Source organism: Oreochromis niloticus, linkage group LG15 (assembly GCF_001858045.2).
Source record: "Oreochromis niloticus isolate F11D_XX linkage group LG15, O_niloticus_UMD_NMBU, whole genome shotgun sequence".
NCBI classification, from domain to species: Eukaryota; Metazoa; Chordata; class Actinopteri; order Cichliformes; family Cichlidae; genus Oreochromis; species Oreochromis niloticus.
In genome coordinates this window covers 6,118,310-6,144,966 of record NC_031980.2, presented here as the reverse complement: position 1 = coordinate 6,144,966, position 26,657 = coordinate 6,118,310, and the positions used below count along the sequence as shown (strand labels likewise).

The 26,657-nt window shown below is 39.8% G+C and overlaps 1 protein-coding gene across 15 annotated transcripts in view; it reads left to right on the top strand.

The window, feature by feature from the left end:
• The window catches only part of epb41l2 (erythrocyte membrane protein band 4.1 like 2), a 51,889-nt gene that overhangs the window by 16,330 nt on the left and 8,902 nt on the right, over positions 1 to 26,657 (top strand). For 10 of the 15 annotated variants that reach the window (XM_025898719.1, XM_025898721.1, XM_025898712.1 and 7 more), the window contains exons 2-18: positions 3,778 to 4,016; positions 4,197 to 4,382; positions 5,946 to 6,197; positions 8,726 to 8,830; positions 8,990 to 9,032; positions 12,113 to 12,188; positions 13,544 to 13,640; positions 13,836 to 13,960; positions 15,057 to 15,144; positions 16,587 to 16,739; positions 16,846 to 16,943; positions 17,351 to 17,523; positions 18,347 to 18,432; positions 22,299 to 22,349; positions 22,514 to 22,549; positions 23,285 to 23,344; positions 26,097 to 26,261. In XM_025898719.1, the coding sequence (XP_025754504.1) occupies positions 3,792 to 4,016; positions 4,197 to 4,382; positions 5,946 to 6,197; positions 8,726 to 8,830; positions 8,990 to 9,032; positions 12,113 to 12,188; positions 13,544 to 13,640; positions 13,836 to 13,960; positions 15,057 to 15,144; positions 16,587 to 16,739; positions 16,846 to 16,943; positions 17,351 to 17,523; positions 18,347 to 18,432; positions 22,299 to 22,349; positions 22,514 to 22,549; positions 23,285 to 23,344; positions 26,097 to 26,261 (2,019 nt within the window). In that variant the 5' untranslated portion in view covers positions 3,778 to 3,791. Of the gene's footprint in view, positions 1 to 3,777; positions 4,017 to 4,196; positions 4,383 to 5,945; positions 6,198 to 8,725; positions 8,831 to 8,989; positions 9,033 to 12,112; positions 12,189 to 13,543; positions 13,641 to 13,835; positions 13,961 to 15,056; positions 15,145 to 16,586; positions 16,740 to 16,845; positions 16,944 to 17,350; positions 17,524 to 18,346; positions 18,433 to 19,953; positions 22,048 to 22,298; positions 22,350 to 22,513; positions 22,550 to 23,284; positions 23,345 to 26,096; positions 26,262 to 26,657 lie in introns of those variants that run through there. The other 5 variants (XM_025898716.1, XM_025898717.1, XM_025898720.1 and 2 more) reach the window with 5 other exon arrangements.

Below are 26,657 nucleotides of genomic sequence, written 5' to 3'. Positions count from 1 at the left end.
ATCGCATCCCAAAATTGCTCTGTTGGAATAATATCTGGTGACTGTGGAGGCCATGTGAGTACACAGAACTCAATGTCATGTTCATGAAACCAGTGTGAAATTGGTGATGATAGCAATTATTATTATTAGCGAGATTGATGGTGTTTGTTTGTGTGGAGCAATTATCCTACTGGGTTTCAAAAATGGTGGTTGAGACTTTTTGTGTAGGAGTGTCTTTTGTGACTCATCAAGTAATCCCACTGATGGGCCAGTTGGTGGCTCAGATCACTTGGTGCTCCAGTGGAGTAGGTACTAAAAAGCACCTGGTACCAGGAACTTCCACCTAATGGAAAACCTAAAAGTCAAGTAAAACCAAATAGGTGCCAGTAAAATATTCCCCACAACACTATATCATCACTGCCAGCCTGAACCGACGTGCTTTCATGTTGTTTACACCAGTATCTGACCCTACCACTCAAATAGTGCAGTAGAGATGGAGACTCGTCAGACAGGCAACATTATTCAAATTTTATCTGTTGTCCAATTTTGGTGAGCCCATGTAGCACAAATTTCCTGTTATTCCTTGACAGGAGTCGGACCTGGTGTGCTTTTCTGCTGCTGCTTCAAAGTTCGATGTGTTGTGTATTCAGAGATGCTCGTCTGCATACCCCGGTGGTAATTTGAGTTACTGTTGCCTTCCTACCAGTAGGGCTGCCACAAACGATTATTTTGATAGTCGACTAGTCACCGATTATTTTTGCGATTATTCGACTAATCAGATCATGCATCCGTTGGATATAAAACGTACAGCTTATTTCACCAGCATGCATCTGCTCTTATATAACTATCATTAGCTTACAGTTTTAAGTGTTTAAGGTATGTGCTAACCAAAAATAAAGACAAGATGATAGTTTATTAAATTTTAATGACATTTGCAGATTGTTTCGGTGGAGTTTAATAAACTCAGCCGTCTGCTCCTTGCTATCTAAAATATAACAGGACGCCGGAGTATATTCTCGAGCATCTCACACTTCTGATAATCAGTTGTCTGCTTGACGTTTATTCAGCTGTGTAAAAACTATAACTTTAATCTCAGCCAAACCGATTTACTCAGGAACAAATAAAATACTAAAAAAAAGCCAAACAATATCATTTTTAAGTTATCTAAGTGACTAATATATCATGTTTAACCTGAGTAACGAAAGACGGCAGTGGGTTTGAAAACGATTTGCCGGGAGTCCGGTGTTCTCACCGGCTCTAGTGAGCCTTCAACCCCGGCTAGCTATCGAGCTGGTGGGTAACAGACGCCTCCGAAAACGTCGGAGCGCTTTTGAAAATATGTGGTGTCTTGATAAACTGAGCAGATATTTGAAGTTTACACAGCTACATTCTCGCCTGAAAATATGTTAAACGTTTATTTTGTGACCCAGAAAGAATAATAAGAGTGATATTAAAACTAACTAGCTGCCGCCATTGTTGAAAACTGAGCATGGCCGCGCTATGAATTCTGGGACACAGCTTCTTCTTCTTCGGGGTTTAACGGCAGCTGGCATCCTTGTACATGCAGTGCTGCCATCTTCTGTTTCAGTCCGTTATTACACTCTTAAATCCTACTACTTATTCCTGCGTCTTTGGGATCTTACAAAGCTTCAAACGACGTGTCGACTATTAAATTAGTCGTCGACGATTAGTCGACGTAATCGTGACTAGTCAACTAATCGTGGCAGCCCTACCTACCAGCTTGAAGCAGATGTAACATTCTCCTCTGACCTCTGATATTAACATGACCTTTTCACCTAGAACGCCCCCCCCCTTTCTTTTTTTTAAATTATCTGACCATTCTCTGTAAACACTAGAAATAGTTGTGTGAGAAAGTCCCAGTAGATTAGCAGTTTGTAAAATATTCAGACCACTTGACTCACTGTTCTTACCCATTCTGATGCTCCTGATGCTCACCTTGAACTTCAGCAGATAGTGTCTGCATGCCTAAATTTACTGCCACGTGAGTAGCTGATTAGAAATTTGTATTTATCAGCACTTAAACTGACTTATCTTACTGTGTACTTGTTAGAGTTCGAGTTTTTTTTAAATAAAACTTAACTTACTAAATTTTGACAATTTATCTGACTAAAAAATAAAACAGCTTTGTGAGAGGATTGGAAGAAAACATCAGAGCATAACTTGTTCATTAGGTCATCTGTATATTATTTTTGTGTAAAATCCATCTCATAAATGTACTTCACCACTGGAGAAGTGAAACACATGTTCACCAAAGTCGGTAAAATTAAGTTTCTGGGTGACACAAATCCATTAAACAGTTGAAGTTTTTCAGTCAAGACTTAAGTGTGTGGCTCAAAGTCAGAGTGAAATGCACACCACTAGAAGTTTGATGTAAAGATGTACTAGTCATGTTAGCGGGAAACAGTGGATTTGGAGATGAGTCCCACTTATCAACAAATGATAATATTAAAAAAAATCACTTTGTTGTGTAATGTCAGCATTTTAAAAGAACATTTTTAAAAAAAATCTTTTTTCACCTATCTGCCCAGGAACATAGTGTCTATAGCCTTTCTGACGTTTGCATGTTACACATGCACCACCTTCTCCGCTCCCTACCTCATTAGCCGATCATGCGTAAGGAGACCTGTTCTATTTTTACTCCCGCCCCCTCCCTACACACCACTGGTGCTCTGGGGGTGGGTGGGTGTGTGTGCGTGTGTGCACGTCCTCTCTTATTGAAGGTGGCAGGGCAGAAAAAAGAAAGACGGAGAGCGGGTAAGATGGTCACAAAATAAAATGCAGACGATGTAATGAATAATAGAATCATAGGAATGAGGCCAGAAAGGTCTAGTCTGGGTGATGGAGAAAATGGGCTGGGAAAGATTCGAACAACTGAAAGCACAGTGAATGACGATGACTTCGTAGTGCTTGACTTATGGTTAGCTTTTAGCCTGAAGCTACTTGTGTATACACAGATTAAAGGAGGCTGTGTGTGCAGTCAGGTAGGCACCCTGTGTGGATGGATTTCCACATTCCTGACCTTAACACGTCCTCACTGTTTGTGTTATCACCACATAGTGTTATTAACAAAATTTGCGTCACCACAAATGAAAGTGTCTGTTTTGTGATAGGGTGTGTGTGGACAGTCTGCCAAAGATATTTGGGTTGACGAGTGTGTGTGCTGACCACAGCTGCAGGGTAAAACCAGTGATTCACATTACAAGGAATTGAGAAATTCGCCCTCTTTCTCTTTCTGTGTGTGTGTGATTGTTTGTGTGAGTGATTGTTTGTAACCAGCTGTTGACCCAGATGAAACTTATTGTGTTGCATAATGACTTCCCAAACTTTCGTGTTTTTCTTTACTTGTGTAAAAACAGAGTTGATGTCATTCATTAGCAGCCGTGAGCCAAAATCGTCTAAGTTATACAAGCCTTTCTATTTCCTATGACATGTTTACAGACATAAGAGCTTTCTATTTTTGTTTTATAGTCTGTTTTACCTCCAGTGTAGAAGAAGCACTGATCCCTCTCAAAGGAAAAAAGAAACACAGAACCATGTGGCTCATTTATAAATGACGAAAATGTTGCATGTCATGAAAAATTGATGTTCTTGCCCAAATAAGTGGTTGAATTCGGTCAGGTTATTCAGAATTTTCCAGTAATGTACGAAATTTTCATAATGCAAGGTGTAACCAGTAAACTGAAACTAAAGATGTATTTATTGTGTAAGTATCTGTTTAATGTGTTGCTTTCAAAAATTTAACTCAACACTCTTTCATTGCTGTCACTTTTGCTGCAGGTTGATTTGTCACCATGACAACAGAAGCAGGCTCTGAGACGGAGGTGAAGGAGAAAGCTGAGGAGTCAGCCGCTGAGCCCGACCAATCGGAGAAGGCCACGGAAGATTCCCAGGAAGTAGCAAATGCTGAAGTAGAGGAGAAGGAAAAAGCAAAGGTGAAGGAAAAAGAGGAGAAGGAAGGCAAAGGAATATCTCGATACCTGCCAACATGGCTTAAGAAGCAGAAGTCTCAAAGCCAGGTGAAACTGGGTTCACACTGTTGTTATGTTATATTGTCACAACTCTGTAGGGAATTTTACTTAAATTATTTAGCAACAATCGTTTTTCAGGCTCATTGTAACTGCTGGTAAATTAATGAACTTCTAAGTTAGATTTTAAAAGTCTGGGTCTTTTGGGTTTGTTTGTTTGTTTTTGCCAAGACCTCCCCAACAAAGGAGGCCCCCCCTACAGAGGAACCTGTTAGCAAGGTGACACAGGAAGAGGAAGGGCCTGCCCCAGAAGTGAACGGTCACGCTGAGGAAGTAGAAGAGAAGGAGGAAGTCAAGTCTGAGCAAGTGAAGGAAAAAGAAGCAGAAACTCATTCCAACGCCAGTGCAGACACTGAGGTACTGCTCACGGGTTCACCACACCACTCCATAGCATATGCTTTAAAGTAGAGTCAGAGAACAAGATGTCTAGTACTGTCAGGTTAAAATGGTGATTTCAGAACAGAAATATAAACATCTCTTAAAAAATGGTTAAGCTTATTTTTTTTTTAATTATTTTTTTTTTTAAACTATGCCTGCTTCCTCCAAAATCTTTCTGTCAGATGAAAAGCTCGATAACACTCAGATATCTATGTAGCATGCAAACTGAAGAAAAGATGAACAATCCTTGATTATGTCCAAAGGAACATAATCTGTCTGTCACCACTTCTACATCTGACTAATACGTGTTTTCTGCCAAGTCAGTAATGGTTTCAACACAGTTCCACTAGAGGTGGAAATCACCAGACCGCCCATGATACAATATTATCACAGCACTTCACTCATGATATGATATTATTGGGATTTTTAACATTTTGAGATATAGTTGATCAAGAGGTGGCTTTGTCAGGCCAAGTTTCCCCAGTGTCGGATGGTTTTTCAGTTGAACTGATTTAATGTCAGTTTGCTCGACTAATGTTTTCTCAGGATGGTGATGCATGAGATGAGATGAGTATTCCCAGAGTATTTTAGTTTATTTAATAAAATATTGATATTTGTTATTCCTGTATCGGTATTCTGTATGGATTTTTTTCCACTAAAAAACAATGGTGTTAAAAAGCTGGTTAAAAATCTACACTCTTTACAGCTCGACATCAGCTCATTGGCACAGTGTCAGTGGAAACAAAGTTTAGGTAAAATATTATATTCAGACTTATAGTATCAACCTTGTTTTACGTCAGAGAAGAAGACCTATGAAATGGGAGTAAAAGTATCCTGCAGCAGTTGCGTCGCTTATAACAGAATACATGTCTGTACCAGGGAATTGTGTGTACTTTACATGATGGGCTGAGTGAATGGCTTTGCATTTCAGTTTCCTTATGCCTGTGGTAAATAAATTAAAAATCAGTATAGTCATTTACAAGCCCTGGTGGAAACACTAAACAGACTACAAGGCCAGTGTCAGTGTCAGTATTATTGTACCCTGTAACATATTCTTTAGTGGTCAGAGTGATTAAAGTTCCCCAACAGCATTCTGCTTTTGTTAACCAGCGACATATTGTGGTAAACACAGATGGTAAGAAACCCAACAACGAGATGTGACATTTTCCACAATGTTCAGACATTGTTGATGTGTATTGACAGTTTATAGCAAACTGCTTAAAAATGCTGTTAAATTACCAGAGGAACAAAGAAACACTTGAGCATACACACACACAGAAACTCCTTTCTCCCTCGTGCACATGCACACACATGGACTCTTGCGTCCACTGATCACATTAAGCCACCCAGGCCCACCCAGTGACATCAACATTTCAGTGATCAAGCCAAAAGAAACGCCTGCCTTTTCTATGAGCAAATTCAGACTAGAGGGGGAATTACACACGGAAAGAAAACAGTTTGGTCTCAACAAGTAATGAAGATATTTTTATGTTTTTAAGAAGATTGCAAGTTTAGTTTTTTATTTCTTGCAAACCCCATTAGCCTGCCAAGGAAGAGAAGGTGGAAGAGAGTGCAGAGAAAAGTCCAGAAGAGACCAAGGAGACAACAGAGGGAGAAGGAGCAGAGGAGGAGACGAAGGAGAAGGAGGGAGCAGTGGAGGCTGAAGGGGAGGCAGGAGAAGGCCAGACCTCCATTTTCCAGTCTCCTCTTCGTCTAGTGAGAAAGAACAAGATGAAGTTGGTGGTGTGTCACGTGACCCTCCTGGATGGGACTGACTTCACCTGCGAGGTGGAGGTAAGACTGTGATAACATTCCTAGACCAATACAACCACAGTGTAAAACATGGTTAGTGTAACATCTAAGATCAAGATGGTATGTTATGGCTGCAAATATAGTGTTTCCACTTTAATATCTAAAGGTTTGCCTGACATGGTACAACATTTCTCACATATTTTTATATCTATCAGCAGTTTCTTGCTTGAATACGTCCTTTGAATACTGTCCTTCGTAACATAGTTTGTTTCTGTGATGTAAGAAGGTTCCTCTAGTTGTTGACAGAGCAGGTCGACACATTGTCCATCTCATGTTCTTATGTGCGTCACGTGAGTGCCAGTTTGTCAATGATGTAATCGCTAATAGGATGTAAGATCTAGTGTGTGTGTGCACGTCAGTGTGTGCCTGTGCGTTTGAGTATTTAACTTCCTGACTCAGTGTGCAGTAATGGCAGAAGCACCCGCTCACATTGTTCAGGGTGTAGTTCAGAGGGATAAATGCATCGCAAAGCAGAGCGAGCTGCAGGGGCTTGCCTGGGGACTAAAACACATGCACGTACGCAAACACTCCCACCAGATTATGGGGTCTCACAGATTAGTTTTCGGCATCTGTTCCTCCCTAACAAGCACATGTCTTAGACCCCCTACGCGCACAGTTGGACATATTCATTACAGATACATCACACATGCATCAGCCTTATAGTGTTTCTGTTGGGTAAGAGAGGAGTTTTTTGTATTTTGCTAGTTTTTAATACTAAAAATGATGGTTAATAACATGTTCACCCAAAGGCATGCACATTTTTTAGCCGTACCTCTCCTCACATTCACACACTCTCTCACATTCAGCGGGAAACTGCTCAGAATAGCCACTGTGCAGAACCACTGGAGCTGTTAACGCTTAAATCTTTGGTTCAACGACCCCTGAACAGAGCGCTGACCATTTCCCTTGCCAACATTTTCCCATTTGGCTTGAGGGCTTTTGTCGGTAGCCTCCGTGTGGCAAACCTGCATCCTAATCTACAGTATGGCAACGCCCAGCAGCGTGCCAGTGAAAGAGTGCACTTGTTTGAATAGAAGCTGCTTTGTTTCACAAGAGATAACGCTGATACGGCAACTAACTGCTATTGTCCTATAATGCACGCACACACATACACACTCACACACATATCCATCCATGCCTCCCTCTACATGCTGGCATAGTTGGGATCGCGAGAGGGAGAGATGCACAATGCATTCCAGAGATTAAATTTTCTGTTTTGCCCAGCAGGCCTCCAACACACACACACACACACACACACACACACACACACTCCCTGTCCATTCTTCCATCATCCATCTGTCCTATTTGTTAACCCCTGGCATCAAATTTATCCCTGAGTAATAACTTAATGCATATTTTATTAGTTGTAGACCACTGAATAAAAACTCTAGCCAGACATTTTCTGACTTTGTCGAGGGTTTCAAAGGGGGAGTCTTAGCGACACATGGGCTTAATGCCGATTCTAAGAATTTTACTTAATGTTGGTTTCAGCAGGATTTTAGCGTCACATGGTTTGTAGTGTTTGTAGTGTTTCATAGCATTTCATTAGGTACAGATGTTTCAGTTTTTAACACTGAGTTAGAAATATGTTTGAGCAGCAAGAAACAAACAGGTAATTCATCTTTTAAATGACTGTCACTCTAATCCCATTTACATAAACTAAATACATAATCTATACAACTGCCTGTTGATATTTCAGTTGACCTCAGCCAGTGCCTTGCTTGGAGGCACTTTGGTGCAGACTCAGGAACTCTAAAAGGCCACGTTCTCAGATTTGCGTGTGCGTTGCGCATTTGTTTGATGGAGTCTAGGAAAATACCGCAGATGTTTTCAGCCGTCCCAGGACAAGAAGAAAAATGCACTCTTTCATCGCCTTCCTTTCACTCTCACCACGCTTCCTGCCCGGTCTATATGTCTGTCTGCCGAATAGCACTCAGTCTGTGCACCAGTGTTAGACTGAGGCTGACTGACTGAAAAGAAACAAGCGTTATTTGATTATTTCATTCTTTCCCATCATTTTTTCCCCAGCTGTCCACCCTCTTTCTGTCTGACCTTTTGTCTGCCTAAAGGTTGCGCGTGTGTGTGTGTGCACGCTTGCGCATGCAAGCATGGATGTGTGCTAAATGTCATTGTCATAGCTGAGTCTGGAGGATTTTATCGCTAACACTTTTTTTGGACTTTTAAAGGAATGTGTGGTCCAGATGGTGAGACTGAGAGAGAGCGTGTAAACCAATAATGAAACAGAAGAAAATGAAACACAAGGAAAAGAGAGACTCTGAGAGTGAGAGAGCTGTGGACAGGAATTTTACAAGTGTCTCATTTTGCCATAGTGAGAAGGTTTTTAACTTAATCAGGGGTCCGGAGTGGTTCCAGGAATACTTCATAAGCTTAAAGCCTGATGTTTGAAACATTTTGGGGAAGAAGCTGGAAATATTAGAGTGGTTTATAATATTGTTTTAATAGCAGCAGTTATAATAATAAAATAAATATAATGTTTTGTTTCTTTGCAGAAACGTGCCAAGGGTCAGTACTTATTCTTTAAGGTGTGTGAGCATCTTAATCTACTGGAAAAAGACTACTTTGGCCTGACATACCAGGATAACCATGACCAGAAGGTTTGTATCCATAGACACACATACTCAGGGTGTAACAAATAAGTTAATAATGTCCTCATGAAGAAACCGCAGACATGGATGCTTTGATAATGTGTAGGATATATGGCAGAAGGTAACAGTCTTCTTTTTCTCTTTTCTCTTGTTCCCTTCTCATTCTAGTGTTGGTTGGACCCCACTAAAGAAATTAAAAGACAGATACGCAGTAAGTAAAACTTTTTTTCTGGACGCTGACATAAAGACATGCAAGTCCGTCCGTCCGTGCTTCTCTTTCACTCTGCCTTAACGACACAAGATGGCTTTGGTTGTTAGAAAAAAAAGCATCTTTATTATTATGTCAGCCAAAAGGCAATGAATAAAATATTGAGCTAGTAAAATGGGACAAGTGTCTGCATATCAAAAGAAAAACAAAGTGCATCGCAATTAAGTCAAACAAAGACACCAGAGATATTTGAGACCAAACAGCAGCAGCCTGGCAGAGGTTACCAGGGTGTGATCGCTCTACTTTATTATTTATTGACCTCTTTATTGACTGTTGTTCATTTATCAAAGGGGGCTGAGGTGTTGGATCTCATCTTTTGTTGACTGACAGCCATTAAGGGTGTGGTACGGAAGAGCGAAGCGTATAAGCTTTGTTTTATAACTGCGTGCATGCAATATGTCTGTGATAGTGGACAATGCGCCCTCAATTTGTGACAGTGTCTATAGTTTAATGAGAAGCTTAACGACAAACTGGAGATCAGCTCATCAAGTCACAGCTTCTGCAGTTTGTCATTGCATTTTTTTCAGTTAAAAGAACTTTTATTTGGTGTTATTTCCTTGTTAGTTAATTTTTTAGATACATTTTTGTACTAGAAATATCGTAATTTTTAGTCTGATGTGAACTGTTAGCTGATCTATACCCGATTTCTTTGGTTGATGAGATTTGGTTTTCCCTAACCAGTCACTATACTATCATATCCACCTAAATCTAACATTTGAAGTTGACATTGATTTGTAATTGGTTTTACTGGGGTGGAGCACAACTAAGTAATGCCAGGTCAACATTTCCATCGGTCATTCAGTAATCATGCCTTGGATGTGATGAAAGCAACCAAGTAAAGGGCATATAAAATATATTTTTTGTGGTACATAGCTTGCCATAATTAAGTATTAATAAATATTGCAGATTGAGTAATACTTAGTCCTCCTACAGAACTTTATTGGACCCAGACACTGCTGTTTCATATCGTCATGCCGGTTGGATCAGTCAACACAGTCAAATGGACTGATTCAAAGTGTGACTCTGTAACTCTGACAGTCACAAATGTTTGAAAATCTTCACTTCTTTTCTTTTGCTGTCCATTTCTTGCTTCTCCTTTTTACACTATAACCAAAACAAGCTTTAACACACTGTCGTAAACTCGAACCTGCACTTTTAGGAGTGAGAACATATCATTAGGCACATAAAATGTTTTTTAATTAGTGTATGTTAGGTAGCTATGTCTGGGTGTGTTCAAAGTGTGTGTGGCTGTCGCTCGATGCTGTGCATCTGGCTGTGTGCTCGGAGTTTCTCTCGCTGTCTGCGGATGTTTATGGTCAGAGAGAGAGACTGTACATGTGGGCCGATGTTCATTTGAGTTACTCATATTGCCTGTGTGCGTACACAACACCACACAAATGACAGGGTTGGCACAACTCTGCTCTAAACTGCCTGGAGTTTACACTCAGCTGTGACTCTGTTTCACTGCATGCTGCGGTGGGATCTAAACATTGTAACTGAACTTTTTTTTTTTTTTTTTTTTTTTTTTTTTTTTAAACTGTATTCTTGAAATATTTTCAAATGTTGCTGTCTCTGCAGTCCTTTTGACAAAAAGTTAAACTACATTTTTACAAATTTCTGAAGAATTAAATGGTCAGCTCTTAATGCTTGTCAGTAACCTTAAATACGAAGCTCGATGGTTACACTCAGCATATGAAGAGGGTGTTTCCTACAGTACAGGTTACTTTAACCACAGTTGTGTGGGTGTGCATGGTTTTTAGGGATAACACTGTAGAGAGAGAGAGAAAATTAGATATTGCAAGGTTACTAGAGTAAAGTCAAACATGCGTGTAATGGAAAATGTTGCAGAAAGTGTAGATAGATTTACAAAGGAGAAAAATGAAAAAGAAAAAACAGGGAAATTCATTTTACTCCAAGTGGCTGAGGCATCATGTGCATTAATGTGTCTCAACCAATAAAAAGACAGCTTCAGCCACCCATAAATATGAAGCTGGCTAGAATCAGATGTCTGAAGTAAAAAGATTTCCATTGCAACAGATACCACAAATAGAAAACCGGCAGTAAAACTTTCAGTCCTTAAGTTTCAGATGAGGACTTTTGAGAATTAAATGGTTTCACTGTGAGAAATAATGAGAAGATATTTTTTTTTTCTTCTTCTCAGTTTTGACATCAGTGTTGCAAAATATCAAGCAGAGAGCACTACTCTGGATAAAATCCAGTCAGTAAACTGGTCCCATTTGTGTGGCTGTTGATACTTGGCAGCTTGATTTTGTCCAAAATCAAATATACAGTTTTGGATGCCTCAGTCTGGTGATATTGTTTGCTATCTTAGTACGTTTGGAGCCAGTTCAGTTAATGCAATGAGAATTGCATTAGCTTGTACTAATAAATTGGCTAGTGAGTGTAGATGATAAGCAGGTGGCCTCAGGTAGATAAGAAAGTTAAAATCAATGTTGTGGTTCTCTTGTTACTCCTACATAAGCGTCACTGGAATTTAAGCAAAGGAAAAATTTGTTTTCCCTTTTATGAAATAATCATTTATAGAAATGGTTTGCATAAGAAAAAGTGAGCACTGTTGACTGCTGGAGGATGAAATGGTCACAGAACGCCTTTAAAGCACTCAGTGCTGCCAAGAGAACATACAGAGTCAGTCTTGCTCCTGGACATTTCTCTTACATCGATAGATATTCAGGCGTAAGGGTTTGTTGCGATGCATGACCTTTGGAGGAAATGTTTTTACACTGATGTGCGACTTTTCCAGATTGCGATCTTTTATAATCTGTAAAAATAAAAAGAGATGACTGGAGACAAATTAGAACTGAAATGAAATTTGTGTACTTCAACAGAAAACCACAGTACGACATGGTGATGGATGTGTTAGTGGTCGTGATTAGATCTTTGTTTATGATCAGTGAATCAACATTTCAGTGTGGTATTTGATGAAGCTAAGAAAAGAGGTTATGTAAAAAATTCTCACTTTCTAGCTTTACTACATAATGATCTCTCTGCCTGTCTTTCTACAGGTAACAACTGGCAGTTTGCATTCAACGTCAAGTTCTACCCTCCTGACCCATCCCTCCTCACTGAAGACATTACAAGGTACACACACAGGGTCTAACACCCAGCATTTCCCTTAAATTTTTACAATTTTATCTGTGTTGAACATAAATAAAAAAGTAGCATAGTTATTACTGTTTCTTGGTTCAGAGTGGGTCCCAAAAATACTAATATTTTGGCTTGACCTTCAGACATTTAGGGGATGACCTATGTCTGTCTTTAGTTTTAGTTCAATTAACTCGTGTTGGGATGCTTCTTGAGGGGAATGAACATGCAAAGTGAAATGGAAAGCACAGGATAGCAACTAGCACCAACACCAAAATCCAGCACACTATCACACATAACTAAGATGACACAGCATAAATGGGGAAAAAAGCAGCTCTGGTATCATAGCACTTATCTGGCCACGTATCAAGTAAGAGCAAAGTTGAAAATTGAACCAAAATACTAAAAATTTAGGCCCTACTATCAAGGCAAAAAAAAAAAAATTGGCTTTGTGCACGTTATTTCTTTTTGCATTTATACATAGGCACACACGCACAGCAGCATGCTTCAAGCACACAGCATTTCGACTGAGGTTTGTGTCTAATGGAGTGGACAGCTTCTCTGATGGTTGCACTTAAAGGCTAAACAAGGACACACTCACACTGCTGTTGACCTGCTGCAAAAAGTCCTAAATGTTCTTTGGCTGTGTAAGTCTGCAAATTTATAAGGAGGTCCTGTTAAGTTTTAACAGTCAGATTGCTAATCAGTGCAGTCCACTAGTGGTATTTCACAGGATTTTCCACAGACTGTATCCAATACCTATTTTCTATTCATTAATTATCTAATTAGCCATATTAAAATGGAAAAATGCAGTATTGTCCTGGGACATTATATTGGCCTAGTTAACAGGGAGCTGTGTAACTTGATGACTGAGCTTTAAGCCTCCCTGTCAGCAAGTGTCCATCCTGCTTAAAGTGACTTTGAAAGACATTTTCAATAGGCAGAGTAACACCTTGGGTCTTTGGGTTGTTTGAAGTGACGTTTCATTAGATAATGGATTCATGACCAGAGGGTTAATCGAGGGGACAGCTTACACTGTTTAAGTCCACACGGCTGCTAGACAAGTCAGTAACTGCAAATATAAACATTATGATAGATAATAATAAATAATAACAGCAGTTGTGCAAAGATCAAAGAAATTTAATCCATACCAGAGGATCTTATTCTCAGGCTTAAAAGAAGCACAGGCAGTTTGGCTGCACGGATGTCTTTATTATTATTGTGAACAATAGAGGTGCTTCCACTTCAGAGGAAACCAAAGAAAAAGCTTTGAACAAGTTTTGTTCTTGTTTATACTTGACTTGGTTTCAACTTGTAATCCGTCCTTGTTTGCCCCCTTTCTTCCTTTGTAGGTACCTTTTGTGTCTGCAGCTCCGTGAAGATGTGGCTTCTGGACGGCTGCCTTGCTCATTTGTAACTCACGCTCTACTGGGCTCATACACGCTGCAGGTACAGCATGTGTAATTATATACTTGGATGCTGTGTATTTATTTATCTGCGTTTACATGCACATGTGTGTGATGTGCAGCCGGTGGATACGTAACTGTCTTTTTTTGGAAAAAGCCAATTCGTACATAAGTTCTTTTTCTTTTTTTGTTTTTGTTCTTCTTCTTCTTCTTCTTCTTCTTCTTTTTTTTTTTACAGGCAGAAATTGGCGACTATGAACCTGACCAGCCTCGCCCTCTGGACTTCATTAGTCAGCTGACCTTCGCACCAAATCAGAACAAAGAAATGGAGGAGAAGATTCTTGAGCTCTACAAGTCCCACAGGTCAGTTAGGAAGTTCTTTTGAGTTGGTATATGTGAGTTTTATGTGTCTCCAGCTGTGCTTTAAAAAAAATTATATTTCCTATTTATATTTGCACAACTGGACATCACACAGATTTGTACAAGGGAGCTTCCGTTGCCTAGCACAGAGTAGTTTTACAGTGTCCGTCATGTAAAAGTGATAATAATACGCTTGAGGGTAATCAAAATAAGACCTTATACCAACTGTGTGTGGATTGTCACATAGACTGCTGTTGGGTAGAAAAGCTATGTTAAAATGGCTTGTGATAATATTTGACTTTGCTTATCATTAGAGTAAAAGAGAGCGAAGGCCTTGGCTGATCTGCAGTGCTTTAATCTCTAATACACAGATTCAGACAGCCTAAGGAACCAGTCCTGTCAATTTGCAAGGTGGGGCTAGCTAACCAGAACAGCTGATTAGGAACAGGGGTTATCTAAACCTAACAAGAGGAAGTAGCAGCAGCAGCAGAAGTTTGATAACATAGTCAGATTGTAGGCTCATGTTATCTGTCCTCATTACATCATAACACTTTTAATAGAGTAGAAAGAGATGCGTAAAGCACTTTACCATTCCAACACAACACGCTGACTTTTAGGCAGCCTGTAGACGATTGACTCTGTTACTTCATCTTTTTCCAGAAAAAATTTCCAGCTTAAATTAAATTATCTTCTGGTTTGAAGTAGTGTTTTCATTTTTGTTGTTGTTGTTATTTTTTATTTATTGTTTTTCCTTTTTTACAATGTTAGAGTAAAATTTATGCTCAGTGTGTCTGAACTGCTACAGTGGAGGGCTGGTAAGGATAAGAACCGATTTTCATATTCAAACATTTCACATACGCAATAAAGAACTCTGTAGTGTAGCTACTGGAAAGCGTTAAGGGACTATTTTCATAAACAAAGACTTCTACATTTGTAAGTTGGATTCGAGCCTTAACGGTGCATTTAAACGGTACAACGGTACATTTAAGTTTAAATTAGAATAAAAAAATACTTGCTATAATACCATTTAAGCAGAAAATTATCACTATATAAAAATATGAGCATTTTGAATTAACTGAGCCTTTTCTTTGCTTTTCAGGGGAATGACACCAGCACAGGCCGACACCCAGTTTCTTGAAAATGCCAAGAAGCTGTCCATGTACGGCGTGGACCTGCACCACGCTAAGGTATGAATAAATGAATGAATCCTGTCCTCTCTATTGTTGTCAACATCTGTGGCTGAGCAGTTTCTTTGATGTAGGGAGAGGGTGCTTGTGTGTGTGTGTGTGTGTGTGTGTGTGTGTGTGTGTGTGTCAGCTGTGCAAACACTCGGGGAGGCCATTACCATGGGAACAGCCAGTGTTTCTCACTGGGATAGCAGGTCATCAGTGCATGTTTTCATGTTTGTCTCAGTATGTTTGTGTGTCTTTGTGCAATATGGGCAGAAATATGAGAGTCTTAAAAATAGAAAGGCAGGATGAGAGATTGAGAGGGGGAAATAAATGGAGGACAGAAATAAAGCCAGAGTGAGATGGGGACAAATCCTTGAAAGGAGCATGCTCCACTTTTTGCAACACAGAGAACCAAGGGAAAGATAGAAAAGCAGAGGGAGCCTTTAAAATGCTGAAAATCCTTTTTCCTTTTTTATTTATTTGTTTATTTTTTATGGCATACCAAAGATGTGGGAATTCAGGGAGTCGATCTATTTCTGTCCTGTGCCATTAATTTGTTGCACAAGTCTCAGAATCCTCAAGGCCCACAAAGGAACTGTTTCAAATACTGGATGTCAAAACATTTTAAAAGCACAAATGTAACACACACTGAGTAATAGTATTTCAGAGAATTCATTGCTTTAGCTGTGAAAAGGAAATGATGGACTCTAAAGAGAGATGCATTTGAGCAAATAAAACTGCTGGTAGTTTAAAAAAAAAAAAGGCGAGATAATGAACAGTGAGCAGCTTCTGTGAACCAGACCTGGGACTTGGTGCTAAAGCCATTGTGCCCATGTGACGGTCTCTCTCCAACCAATCAGCTCTATGATCTCTCGATTATCTATGTTCTAATGTGGATTTTTGTACAACTTTATCATATAATACATAATTGTAATAACATCAAATAACATGTGATTTGCTTGCTTCAGTTATTTGCAAATGTATTGACAGAAAAATCAGAGAAAAATAGTTTGCTCTAACATTCCCTCTGTCAGTGTAACCAGCCAAAATATTTGAATGTAGCTGCAGCGCAAGGTCAGAGATCGATGAGCAGCTAATAGCATGGCAAGGCCATGTGATGTTTGTGTGCATGTGTCCTGATAAAACTGTCCATTATCCACATATTGCATTCTCCATTAGTACAACAGATTTTTCCTGTGTTACTTCACTACTGTAATCAATACCATTAGCAGATGGTCTGGGAGCCTTAAAAGCTTTGTCAGTGTGTTAGTCTGCCAGCCAAACGCGTTACAGTTGTACTGAGTGGCACTGTTTGTGTGTGTGGTAATGGTGACCTTAAACAGTCTACTTTAAAAATCAATCCATGCACAGTATGATCTGGCTTGGATAAATAGATGGTGTTTACAACAAATAATTAATCAAATTAATATATGTTATGCACATTTGTATCCTCACAGGATTCAGAGGGTGTGGACATCATGCTTGGTGTGTGTGCCAATGGACTCTTAGTCTATAAAGACAGGCTTCGGATAAATCGCTTTGCTTGGCCCAAAATACTCAAGATTTCATACAAGAGGAACAACTTCTACATTAAAATCAGACCAGGAGAGGTATGTATGCATACACGAATTAGGTTTACCTAATCTATTTATTTTATTAATGTGCCCTTTTTACTGTTAAGAAAACATTTTTTCTCACTGATATTGTGCTTGATAGACGGAGCAGTTTGAGAGTACAGTGGGATTCAAACTCCAGAATCACCGAGCTGCCAAAAGGCTGTGGAAAGTCTGTGTGGAGAATCACAGTTTCTTCAGGTAGACTGATGCATCCACAGTGTCTGTGGAGTCACTTATGTTATTTTGCTTGAAAAAAAGCTGTGCATCTTCCCAGGAAGTGTGTGCAGAAAGCGTATCTCAAAGTGTGTATTTGTTGCCTTAGACACAGCAAATAACACCCATATAGATAAGCCTGATGCCCGTGTTTGCTTTGCGTGTTTGCACATTTGTATGTCTGTGTTGGTGTTTGTAGAGATGCCTGAGTATTTCTTTCATATCCTGTTCAAGGAGGAGTTGCCTGGAAGCATTTTGTTTTCCCTACCCATAGACGTATAAATGTGATGATCAGTGTTTCATTGCAAAGTAAATTAATCTGAATAAGCTTTAAAATTCATGTTTCTCTCCAGTACCACTTCATCTCTCTCCATCTCTCTTTTTGTTACTAGGTTAAATGCACCAGAGCCTCCTACCAAGGCCCGCTTTCTGACTCTGGGCTCAAAGTTTCGTTACAGCGGGCGAACTCAGGCCCAAACCCGCATGGCCAGTTCCCTCATAGACCGACCGGCGCCCAGCTTTGAACGCACGTCATCAAAACGCACCAGCCGCAGTTTGGATGGAGGTAACACAGATAATTGCAACTGAAAGTGAGGCATATTTGATATTTCAGCTTCATTCTGAACTACGTCGAATGAATGGACAGATGGAAGGAATGAGGGGCAGATGGAAGTAGGGTCATGGATTTAGGCATTGCACAGGGTCGTGTGCATGTCTGTGTTTGTACTGATGGTAAATGCTTGATGCCTGACCAGATACAGGAAATAGCTGGAGCATATGTTTCCTGTCACACAGTGAGAGACAGAGAGGGAGAAAGAAATAGCTGAAAAGAATGAATGTTCTGTGGATCCAAAAGTATGGAAACTTAGAACAGAACAGCAGAGTGAAGAGGAAAATGCAGATTCTTCACATTTTGTTAGCACAAAAGTCGTCATTAACATCAGATTTATAAATAACTGTAGAAATCTCATGTAGAACTGTAATAAAACCAGCATGTTCTCTACGTCTATAGAACTGTGATGTGGTTTTCTTTGCCTACACATTTGTTTTGTTCTGCTTTGTTTTGGAGGGGTTCAAGATTCCCAGATCCCAGATTCCAATTCATGCAGCTGTGCACCCCTGTTTAACATGTGGTTATACTGTTAGCTGATATTGCCCCCTGCTGGGTACATTATTCTACTGCAACTTGATGTTTTATACTTGAGTTTATTTTGGTACATTTACTATACTACACATTTTTGATTTTGTTTTATTTTTTTTAAATAAAATAAAGCATTTTAATAAAGCTTTTATTAATTTTGTTAGCAATTATTTACTTGTTATAGTTATTTACTTATTGAAAACTTGCATAACTGTGATTGCCGTTTCTTTTGTTTCTGATTGTGTAGCACCAATGATCAGCATAACTGAGGCTGGCAGGGAATCAGCTGAGAACGGACGCGAGCCTCACCTGGAGCTCCACTCTGACTCAAAGGTGTGTATGTTCAAAAATCAGATGTAGCATTTGCAGGTACAAGAACAGTAATACGAGATAAAAATATAATGTATGTAGCTCAGTTCTAGTTTTTTTTTTTTTTTTTAAATTTATAACAATGAGTCTATGTTGTCCCATGGAAACCGTCTGTGTTGTATAATCAATAGAAATACAGTATGTACTGAGAGGTATAAATCCAGAGACAGTTTCTGCTGTTTCTTGTTACTATTGTAAGATAGGAGTGTTTGCTTGCTTTATGTTTTTGTGAAACTATGAATATGTGTATTTTCTTTTCCGGGTTTGCAAAACTGTGACACTAGAAGTTAATCATGTGTAAACATAACCATTTACGGATCACTGTTGATAATTTGTGGCGAGTCTCATCCACTCTGTATGTGTGTCTGATGACGACGACTTCTTAACCGTGGCAGGTGAACAAAGTCTGTTATTTCTACTCTACATGTCCCTGGTACTCATTTCATATGCAAGTGGGTTTGAACAAGAGATGTCAATTGAAGTCGAGAGTTGTAGCTTTTTCAACAGCTTTCACTGCAATCTACAGCTACAAATTCAAATAGATTTTTCTTAGTCCATTTAGTGATCAGGAATAAGTAACTACTGAGACACTGCGATATCATCCTAGGGCCAGAGGACAGCTATTAATTTGCCTCCACAAAATGTGAATGTATACAAGAGTGGTAGAGGTACATAAACCAACAAAACGAAGAAAGCTTCACGTCTTCAGTCTCATATTTTTAATGGTTTTCTTATCAACTATAACAAGTCTTAACAGAGCACCTTTTCAAGTAGTCCAGCATTTTGCTCTATTGGCCTAACTGCTGTCCTCTACTGAGGAGCTGTTTCCCTCTTATTCAGAGTGCTCACTACTAAACCAAGCCTGTCTCTGAACAGTATATGAGTATACACAGATTACTGCTGTGTGCTGCTGTGCATGCCTCCTGTTCCAGCTCCCTTTCCTCACTCCCCCCTGTCTCCTCCTAACCCTCGCTCACATCCCAGCACTCTGGACTTGGCACCTCTCTTAGCCCCTTTCAGTGGTGACACACCCTGTTGATATTTTTTCTGCCAGCACCTGTGCCTACTGTTTTCTGCACCTATGCTCTACCCTGCTATGTTCACTTGTAAGCGATTGTGGCGTGTTGTTCACTGACTAATGTTTTGTCTCTTTCCCTCTCTCTTTTTTCTTTCACACACTCCCTTTTTAAAATTTTTATTTCTTTATTTTGCCGTTCTCACACCTGTCTTGCATGTTGCCACTTGTTGCTGCCATTTTATGAAATCTGAATAATTTTAATTTTTGCACTTGATTATTTTGATTTGTCATTTAATTTTCATTTCTTCATGGCTTGCTCCTTCACTTTGTGGGTGTGTGTATTCGCCGTTGTTCGATCTCACCCATCTATCCACTCTCTGGCTCTCTTGTCATATTGTGCCCTCCCTCATTCCCTGCTTTTCTTCCTCTCCTCTTGTATGTTCCTTTAATTCTTCCCTCCCCATCAGTCAATCTTCATGTTCCCCCTCTCCTTCTCCTCATCATCCTCACTCTCATCCATCCCACCCTCCCTCGACTCCATCTCCGAGTTTGACCACGTCCTTTCAGATATCTCCGAAGATGAAGATCGTATCGACGACGTGGACTCGGCACACACGCTGTGGACCCTCCCCTCAAACACCCTGTCCCTCTTCACTGATCAGCAGTTAGCTGATCTTGAGCAGCTCGCACAAAACCCCCCATCCTCCCAAACATGCTCCTCAGAGATTTTAAAATCTGTGGAGGGCTGCCAGGCTGAAACCAGAGCAACAGCTGGACTGCTAAACTGGCGAAGCTGGTTCTCCCTGAAGGGTGTGGTTAAATACGTTTCTTTTGTCTTTGGCTTTCTCTCCGTTTCAGGAAATGGAAGCATGTGTCTGGCCACAGGCGCATTTTCAAGATTAATGAAGAAACTGCACCTTTTTTCTCCTGCTTTGTTCATGATGATGTCTAAGTGGGTTCCCAAATTAAATATTTGCACCATCACTGCCTGGAATGATAGAGTCTCCAATATGATTATGTCCAAATTAGATCAAATCCTTAACATTTTGACATTTAGATGGACTCATTTGGTGGCATTTCTTACCCAGCATCTTCCTCCAAAGATCAGTAATACAGTTGCTGCTTTATATTCTCGTCCAGCTCAATTGAGTTTAGCCAATATATCTTCTCTCCATCCATCAATACTCTCAACCATTGCTTCCCTCTCCTCTCTCCCTGCTCGCCCCTTTTCTTTTCCATCTTGCCTCTCTCTCCCTGCCTTCTCTTGCTCTAACCTCATTGCATCTGTACATCGCTACCTCCTGAATCCCTCCCCTCTGTTTCTGCCTTGCCTGTTAGTCGTCTTCCTCCTGGCAGTGATGCTGACAGCAAGCCAGTCTGTAGTCTTAGCTCTGATTTTAGCCACACCCCTTGGTCTGACCCTGTGCTACTTGGAGAAAGTTGTCTCCAGTCAAAGAAAAACCGCTTTGCCAGTGTTTCTCGATGACGGGCCCGATGATCAGTCTGAGAATCAGTTGAGCTCTGTTTTCAACAGGCAGGCTTCTCCTCTCACACCAACACACACGCCTCCTCGCATCAGGCACCGCACTAATACAGAGGCCACCTGGATGCAAGAGATGTGTGATCCAGCTGCATAAAAGCAACATGTATACACCTCCTGGCCCATATTCCACTCCCTCACTTTGTGTTTGACCTCTTTTTTTTTGAATGCATATGATGTCTGTCACCTCCTTTCGTTCATTTCCCCCACCAGCACTTCCTCTAGCTGATATATTTTTTTTCTACCTCTTAATTCCTTACCCTGCAAACCCCAGTGTATTGTTTGAAGAAACAGAGTAGAATAAGCTTAAATTAAGATTTAGAACAATAAGAAGACATTAAAAAATATATATAGCACAGAGACAAAGATGTACATTGCCAATATAGAGAAAAGGTCACTTTATTAAGAGTTTTAAATAATGTACAGAATTTGAGAGGAAAGCAGAGAGACTAAAAAAAGACACCGTTAATGATTAGTGATGTTCAGATCATTGTCAGAGTAGCTGCGATTAGATGTTATTAATTGTAGAGCTCTGTTGTGGTTGCTCTGTGTAATATAAAACTGCTTAATGTCACTCTAATCAGATGTGCTGACGTAATTATATAAATTACATATGTGGACTTTTAAGGCAGTATCGATTATTTTTAAAAGTTATTTTCAGTTGCTTAGTTTTGCATAGAAAGGGTGATGCTGAGTAACTAATAGTTAATCACATGTTAGAATTGTACATACAGTTGCCTCCAGATGCCTATAGCACCTGCAGCTTATTGCATTTGTGTGTAATACATAGTAAACATTAAGACTAAACAGTGTTACACCTGCCCTGATCCCTGACGTTCAGCATTCTGTCCTACCTCTCTGCACTGATCAAGTCATTGTAGACAAAACTCTTCTAGTGTTTTTGTAGTAGCCATCTGGTAAACCTTTAACAGTTTCACTTGGTTTTGGACTTTGAACTCATCATGAAGCAAAATATGAACGTAAAGCTGTAAATATAAGGCTGCCTTTCAATCATATGAAAGAAGTATACACACACTGTAAGCAGTTAGTAGCACCTTCTGTCTCCATTTGTTGACCACATCAGCATCCTTTCCTGTTACTTTTCCAATGGGTTTGGTGCCAAGGTCACATGACCAGCAGTACTCCCTAACACTAAAGGTTGCTGTGGAAGAAAATAGCCTTTCCCATCATCCATTTCACTCTTTTCTTTCTTCGTGCCCTTGCCTCCTACATTTTGTCCTGACTACCATCACCATGACTACGACACTGAAGGTTACGGTGGTGGACGTAAGCCCTGGCGATGCAGAGGCCATGCTCTCCCAGGTCTGTAAGGCCTGTCTTTACCCAGCATCCTTTGCAAATATTAAAGAGATAAGAATAAATTGACATTATGCAGCTAAGAACTAGTGTAAAGTGTTTACAACATTGGTTTTGTGTTGCAATGGAGCAAACCTGTCCTTATTGTCTCCTCGACTTTACCTCACCAGCACTCACCTGGATCCAGTGAACTTGGCCCCCCTCAGGTTCATTCATCTTATTGGTTATTTGGTTGTGCATTGGCCTGTGGCCCGTGTGGGTTGGTTTACTGGTTGAGTTTATTCTTTTCCCGGGGTGAAGTTGCCCTGACTTGAATCTATGGAGGTAGTTTGGGATTTCTTTTTTAAACAAGAACCAAATCTGGAATTTTATAACCTTAAAAAAAGTTATTGACTCACATTGCATTAATTTAAAATTATACCTCATGCTCTACATTTGAATTCCAGATTGGGTTTGACTCTTAAAATTAGATCTGGGCACTTTCACCCAACTGTTTTCACTTTCAGATGCTCTGCTGTGGCTTATAGTTTCAGTCTGGTTTCTGGTTTGCACCTGAGGTTCTTTTCGTTATTTTTGAGTTTTCCTGAAAGCGCAGTGTGGTTTTGATGGTTTGTGTGATCATCTGTTGGTGTTTTGAATGCTTTGGATTTTGCATGTTTACCATGGGTACGAGTATCAATAACTGTCACATTCATGAGGAATGCCAAAATGAAAACATTTGTGCTTGTACCCATCATCCAACGTTCACCAGAGACATTTGGGACATTTTTGGTGTCAACATCTCACTTCTTTTTTTTTTTTTGGGTTATATGAGATTTTTTTGTTGTTTTCATTCTGTTAGTTTTATTTTATTTGTGCACTGAATTTTCACCATACATTTATTAATTTCTTTTGAATTAATTATTATTTTTTTCATTGTGTGCTGTATGTCTGCCTTCCAGAGTTCGTTGAGAGTGCATGGGGACAATATTTATGTGAGGCACAGTAATTTAATGTTGGAGGTTGGTACCGGTATTGTCCGATGGCTGAAAATGAGACCTACATGTTTCTGTGTATTCTGATGCCATCAGATCTACAACTATACTGTACAAGACTGCTGCCCTCTCGCACTCTCAGGCTCTGCGTGCATGCCCGCATGTGTTTGTGTGTGTGGATGTTCGTTAATCAACTCTGTACTCAGTTCCAACATCAACAGTTCTGATCTTGGAAAGTTGAAAACATTTCAGTGCTAGCTGTCCTAATTCACATGGCAGCTCCTTTGAACAGCTCAACTTGGAAATTTCACTGTTTTTGTGATAAAACACAAATGTCACCGAAACAAGAATCCAGTCAACATTTCTACATGTGGAAAACTCACAAGTCATCACCTAATTTGTCCCAATTCCACTCAGATTTTAGCATCTTTCAGCTCGATAATGTAGTTTCCATAGCTCTTGAGTTTGAGAGCTCGCTTTCTTTATCTGTCAGCAGCGGATGCTAAAACAAGCTACAAGAAACCGCGAGACTGCTCACACATTTCATACAATAGTTGTAGTTTTGTGCAGTTTTTCTCCTGTCATTTTCTCATTGTTAGTTTCAGATTTGGTCTTTTAAATGACTGTAATATTAGTCGGAATGTTAAAAATTATATTGCATTACAAACAACACTTTGTGTTGATAGTTAACTCACAGTCTTAAGAAAAAATCTGGTCCTTATGGTGTTTGTTGGAAAATTTTGCCACATGAACAAAGACTTTAAATAAATAAATACATTTAATGATATTTACTTTTATAATTACAAAATACTGATTTTTAGTCACTTTTTTTTCCTCCCCTGAAAAGTGTAGTTTTATTTTTATTTCACTCACTCAGCTTACTGTTGTAATGTTGGCCCTGATATTTATTTTTTTGTCTGGTCACTGAGTCCTGCGACAACACAATGAGAAAATGAGCTTTAAATGCACTACTGAGATTGTTTACTACATACACGGCTGTATGTACATTACATTTAGCCGTTATTTTATTGTCAGTAGTCCTCAACTGTTTGAATTAATCTAACCAAGCGTTAGGTGATGGTTATGCTTGTAGCCAATGTTGTCTGAGGGATAGAGATGAGATTAAGGGTGTTCCTGATGGATATAATCCCCAACTAAACACTGAAAAGATTTGCGTATGTGCACAACAGCAACATCAGCCTCTTTAGACTTTTATTCCTCTCCATGCTCCTTGGAATTAGGTGAAGTTGTGTCCGAAACCTCATATTTGTATCTGCACAACAGCACAGCAGAAATTGGCTCTTGCAGAAAATTTCCCTGACAGTGTTCACAATGGCTGCTCTGTGAATAGGACTGATGGTGACTTAAATGCATGCTCTGTGCATGTTGGTTGCTATGTTGTGACTGTTTTTTTTATCTTGTTGTATTGTGGATTCTCGATTGGTCAGAAAGTTTGATTATTGCCAGGCAGCTGCGTCTAACCTGACTAATCCAGCCTCCTTAACACACACGAGGAGCTTTCTTCCTGTTTTCTGGTGATTGGCTGCCAAAAGTCAAGTGATCTGTGGTGTGATAACATACTAAAACAACAAAACCTGTGTGTGAAGCATGGGGCTGATAGTGATCCATTGCGCTAGAGTAGTCTACACACTAATCTGTGTTAGCTGAAACATTAAACGTGGTTAGAGCAGACTGAATACGTATTTTTCTCCTCAGTATGTTGTTCTAGTGTCTCTGTGTTGGATTAAATCCTGCAGCCTTCTCAGTAGATTAAGAAAATTTGTCTAATTTATCTGAATTTCATGAAATGTCTCCATGCTTGTCTGAATGAGATGAGGAACAGATGGAGGCAGACCTGGTGGAAAAGATACCTGATGTGTAACAAAACAACTATTACTAATGACATTAAAGTCAAATGGAAAAAGGAAAACTAATACTAAAGTAAGAATATTCAATTCTATAAGTAAGCAGTCAGATAGGAATAAAGGGTAAGAGAGAGGCAGACTAGCACTACCAGCTCCATGCTCTGCAGCCTGCCGTTCCTGGTCTGTTTTAAGGGAAAAGTCCTTACAAGATGGTGGGCCTTGTTTCACTGCAGCTTGCTGTAATTCGTAAGTAATCAGCCATCATGCACCAATTGTGAAACAACTCCAGTAAATTAGCTTGGTTGTTAGTTATTCAGCGATTATCAAAAGATAAGTTAGCTGTTTAAATGTGTTTTAGGTCTTTTTTTTTTTTTTTTTTTTTTTTTTTTTACACTATATTTCAACCTGTAGCCAAAACAGATTTGATGTGAGAGAATTTGCTGATAGTCTAATACAGTCAGATCATCAAAATCACTGATATTGGCTGATATGTGGGTGCATCCCTTGTGATAAGTCATGTATATGATTTCAAGGCTTTTTAAACAATGCTGCAGTGAAGCACGGCGTCCATCTTGTTTCCCTTCATATTGACAGACTAATGTTCCTGTGACCACAATTTTTCCCTCCCCATCCCTTTCTCCTTTTATCCGTCCCCATATCTCCTTCACTACCCCCTTCCTTCCTTTACCCATCATTTTTCTGTCTCTTGACCTTGCTCTCCCTTTTTTAAACTCTCCTACTCTGGCTTTTACTTCCTCTTTTCCTCTTCTCACATCTCTTACATCCCATGTTTTTTTCCCCCCCCATCTTTCTGATTTTTCATCACTCACATTCATGTCATTCACTCTCCGCCTGCCTCCTACCCCCCCTTTCCTCTTATACCCATCCTTTCCTCCCCCCTCCTCCCCCATTAGGACCATGATAAGACCCAAGAAGAGGTTCTGAAACACCAAGCTAGCATTAGCCAGCTAAAACGCTCCTTTATGGAAGCTCCACCTCCCTCTCCTCCTCAGCCCAACCAGTGGGAGAAACGGCTCACCTCCTCTCCTGCTACGATACGTTTGCAACAGCAACAAGTGGTACGTCTGTCTGGATGTTTTTGTCACTGCAAGACACATGAACTGCAGATAGTTTAGTCTACAACAATGGTGCAGGCGATGGAGCGTTATGCAGAGGATTTCAGTTGTGTTTTTTGCTGTAGAAACACAACATTGCAGTCCCCTTAGTAAGAAAAACTGCTTTGACCTTATTTTCTAATTCAAAGTTTTTTTCTTTTTGTTTTGGAGCTCAGTCTGTATCACTACACCCACTGCTTTCTTTTTATCGCTTATATTTGAATGGGTTTTTGGAGTGTACCAACTTTATGGCAGCAGATTTCTAATCTGCACTCTTTTACTTGGTGCCGTGGTGGTGTTTCCACAGCATGTTGATTATAGCTCATCCATCACTTAACGGTAACTTATGGGTGTTCCTTT